Genomic DNA, 4,131 nt, shown 5'->3' with positions numbered 1-4,131 from the left:
GCGCTCTGGCCCCCGCCACCCGCACCCAGCGCAGCCATAAGGCCGCCTGCTAGCATTGGCTCTGCCACCCCACAAACCCCTCTTTGCACCCAGCTTCTTGCAACAGGGCCAGAAAATTGAGCTGGAACTAGAGAAGGTTTAGGAAAGAGTTTAAACCTCTTGTAATGGCTACAAATCCTCCCTCAGGGCCCCCCACTGGTGCTCACAGGGTGCTGGCGGGTGCCTCAGTAGCCACGTGCCGGCGCGGGTAAGACTGACTAAGCTGTTCTCATCGTTTAGAGCCACACGCCCCTGGCACGGACCATGTCGGCAGTGCTGCTGAAAGCCCCTTGCCAGCCACAGAGCCCAGGCGGGAGGAGAAGGCCGCCGACAGCAGCCCCGAGGAGGACCAAGATGGCGGCACCGCCAACACCTCCTTGCCCGGCACTGCTGAGGAGGGACATGGTGAGGGGGAGGAAGAGCCAGCGGGTGGCCTGAGAGGGGACCCGGGGCCAGGGGATGGCCAGCCAGAGGAGACCAACAAGGAGAAGGGCCAGGAGGGGCCTGACAAGGCACAGGGCTCAGGGAAGGACACGATGTTGGGTGCCCCTGAGGCAGCACATGATGAAGGGAACCACCAGCCTGGCCCACAAGATGGCTCCCATGCCCAGGAGGATGAGGAGCCTGGTGCCAAGAAAGTAGCCTCTGAGGAGCAAGGGCAGCCTGAGGAAGAGAAAATGAAAGAGCCAAGAGCAGTGTCTGCTCCCAAGGGGGGAAAGGAAGGGGGTGAGCAGAGCTCAGAGGAAGATGATGAGCAGGGGGAGTCTGAGGAAGATGAACATGCGGAGTCTGAGGAAGATGGAGGACAGGGAGAGTCTGATGAGGAGGGAGAGTCTAAGGAGGAGGAAGAGTCTGAGGAAGATGGTGCTGGGCCAGTGGAGCCAGAGGACAGAACTGAAGGGAGCAACAAGGAAGCAGCTGGAGCTTCTGGGAAAAATAGCCATGGCAAACCAGCAGCTGCTGGCAAAGGAGAAGCTGAGGATGGCCCTGCCAGCTGCCATCATCCATCCTGCAACAATACAGCAGAAGAACCCACAGCAGTGGCGGAAAACCCACCAGCAGCAAAAGACCCCCCTGCAGTGGTGGAAAACCCACCAGCAGCAGAAGACCCGCCGGCAGACAAGCCATCACTGGCAGAGACTGAAAGCCCGCCTGGCCACAGCGCCCACCCTGCTGCCAAGCCCCAGCACAGCCAGATAGGTTGGAATCTTTTCTTCTCGGTGTGCTGTAGCGGCCAGTGACCTACTATCAACCGCCGGCGGAGCTGAGCTTGGCACATTAAACCGCGCCTAGTGCATGGCCCTCTCCTAACGCTTGTGCTTCCCACGCCTGCCCCTAACTGCTGCACGGCTGGGCCGGCTGCGGGCACTGAGGGAGCAGGCAGAAGCTCACGGACACCTGCAATGCAGGTGCTCATTGCAGCGATACCAAAGCTGGCCGACATTTCCCTCGCTGCACTTTAAGCCCATGATTTCTCCTCTGGCCTGTGGATGTGGATAAGATTTTTAAAACCCAGGCCCCTTTCAGGACCTGCAGACCTCTTAAAGGCTCTTTATCCTCCACCCTCAGAGGCCTCCAGACCCCTGTCTCAGTGCAAGGGTAGGATACTGCCCAGGCTGGTGGGTCTCCTGTCCACCACTACCTTGTAGGGAAGATATAAAGAGCTAATTCAGACTGATGAGTTGCTGAAGCGCTGGCTCTGGCCATGTTCAGTCAGTGAAAGGCTAGCTAAGGAAAAGGGACACCCCACGCCATGATTTCCTAGAAACACTTGCGGACTTTGGCCCATGGGTTGGGCAGTAACCTTCAGATCCAACTGAGTCTTTTTTTCTGCTTTCATCTGTAACGTCCCAGCTCAAAAAGTTCTTGTTTGTTCCAAAAGAAAAACCCAGTTTGGTCTCGGTGGCTTTACTTGGCAAGTCAAAAGGTCTTCCTCAGCCTAACACTCAGTAGACACTCAACACAGTCCCAGGGCTCGGCAGTGCCTCATTTGGCCCAGTCATCCCTACCCCAGCCAGCCAGTACACGTCTGTCCCCAGACCTGTCCCCAAACTCCCACCAAAGCCCTAACAAGCTCCCAATATCAAAAAGCACTTGAAGCTGCACGAGGCTCTTGGTGTGCCTTGCTCCAGGGCAAGGACACTTCTGTCTCCCTGTCTTGGGAACACCCTGGTGCCCACCCCAGGCAGAGGCACCTGCCTCGTGCTCCCAGGGCCTGACAGAGAGCCATGGGGTCCCCAGGGTCACCCCAAGCCAGGGCCCCACACAGAGGTCCCCAGCTTGATATGGGGGCAGAGGTGGGAGAAGCAGGAGGGAACAATCCCAGTGGCAAAAGTTGGCAGCTGGGATGGACCAGGCTGGGAGTCTCTCAAAAGCCAGCCCCAGCCTGACACATCCTCACGTCTCTGGCTCAGTGCATAATTTTTTGGGGGAGCAGACAGAGAGGCAGAGCAGAGTGCACCCACAGTCAAGGCTCAGCCCTGGAGGAGCTGCAGCAGCTGAGGGAAGCACCAGGGCAGGCAGGGGCCCCGTGGGACAGCAGGTGCCACGCATGCTCCCACCCCATGCTACGCCCCAGCCCTGGAGCCCCTTCCAGGCACGTCCTTTGCATTCCCCATGAGCGGCTGGCCCTCGCTCCCCCCGGGATGCACAGCGTGCCTCCCTCATCAGCCCCTCCTTGGAGCCAAGCAGTTGTGCACGATGCTTCCCCGGCAGCCATGGCCCTGGCAGCCTCCAGGAGCCTTTGCAAAAGAGAAACCCTGCAGCATGCCAAAGGCAACAGTGGCTGCTGAGGCGCCCAGAGGGTCCCTGGGCTCGGGGTGTGTGTGCTCCCCTATGCCCTCTCCCTGGCAGTATCTTGTGTGAGCTCCCGTGTGGATCCCTCCTTCCAGCAGTAACGGCTCTCCTTGCCTCTTTCCTCCAGAAGAGGTTGAAGATGCCAGCGAGCCGACCAAGCGCGACCGGTCCCACTTGGAGAGCACCCTCAAGCTGAACGAGGACAAACCTGCCGATGATTTCTCAGGTGAGGGGGCCTGTGGGGCACTGAGCCATGTATGCCCTGCTCCAGGCTGTGTGATCCCTGCAGGACAGGCTCCTCACCATTCTGCTGCACCAAGAGCACGGATGAGGTTTGCCTTTCCTAGAGTGTTTTGGTTTTAACCTTACTTCTTGTAGGTCCAGCAACACCATATCTTTTACTGCTCTTGATTTAACAATATTTAGGAATTTTAAAGGCAGCCCCAAGGGTGTACAAGAATTAGGAAGGTAGAGAGGCTGGAAGATGCAGATGGTGAATTGGCCCAAGCCAGCCAGATCCCTGCCCAGAGAAACCTGGGTCAACTTGTAGTAAAGGGTTGGGATTTTTATTACAATTATTTATTGGGTTTTGTTATTATACGTCCTGCTTCTGCTGGCCCCATGGGCAGCCTGGACTGGAAAGAAAGTGATAAAAGCTTCTGTGGAAAAAGCTCCTTCTTTCTTCTAGCAAACAGCTTAAGGGCTGTGCCAGGGGTCCCTGGCACTGTGTTGGAGGGCTTTTTGGGATCACAGGTGTTGAGTGCTAAACAGCATTAACAAGAGATGCTCCTTCCATCAGCTGCTGGCACGTGCAAGGTTGGCAGCAGATGGGGACAGTGCCCAGCAGGAAACATTAGCAGGGAGGGGCATAAAAATGTGCAACTGGGATCAGTCTGACCAAGATTTCAATTGTGAGCCAAGTTCCTTGATCCATAGCTGAGTCACTCCCCAAGATCTGCAGGGAATGCCCAGCAGCTTACCTGGGAGTGACTGAACCAAGGTAATGGGGTTTGCCTTTCACCACTCTGGGTGCTTCTGCCCCTGCAGGAGTACTGCAGCGGCTGAGGAAGATCTACCACTCCTCCATCAAGCCCCTGGAGCAGTCCTACAGATACAACGAGCTGAGGCAGCATGAGATCACAGGTAATGCCATGGGCACCAGGGTCTCTGGCACCATCAGGTCATTGGGATGCAGAGGACAGCACAGAGAAGCAGATCATGGAAAGGCTTGGATAGTTTGTCTTCCTTCACAGCTTCCCAAGAAGGCCATGAGCATGTGTGGCTTAGAGGACATGC

The 4,131-nt window shown here is 56.9% G+C and overlaps 1 protein-coding gene across 1 annotated transcript in view; it reads left to right on the top strand.

Annotated features, from left to right (window-relative positions):
- SRL (sarcalumenin) overlaps positions 1-4,131 on the top strand; it is a 15,480-nt gene that overhangs the window by 1,227 nt on the left and 10,122 nt on the right. The window contains exons 3-6 of the mRNA XM_010185265.1: positions 280-1,239; positions 1,609-1,684; positions 2,931-3,061; positions 3,883-3,978. Coding sequence (XP_010183567.1) covers positions 280-1,239; positions 1,609-1,684; positions 2,931-3,061; positions 3,883-3,978 — 1,263 coding nt within the window. The remainder of the gene's footprint in view (positions 1-279; positions 1,240-1,608; positions 1,685-2,930; positions 3,062-3,882; positions 3,979-4,131) is intronic.

This window comes from Mesitornis unicolor, unplaced genomic scaffold, assembly GCF_000695765.1.
Source record: "Mesitornis unicolor isolate BGI_N332 unplaced genomic scaffold, ASM69576v1 scaffold39275, whole genome shotgun sequence".
Lineage (NCBI taxonomy): Eukaryota > Metazoa > Chordata > Aves > Mesitornithiformes > Mesitornithidae > Mesitornis > Mesitornis unicolor.
The sequence above is the reverse complement of the archived record's forward strand: the minus strand, read 5'-3'. Positions and strand labels throughout refer to the sequence as shown.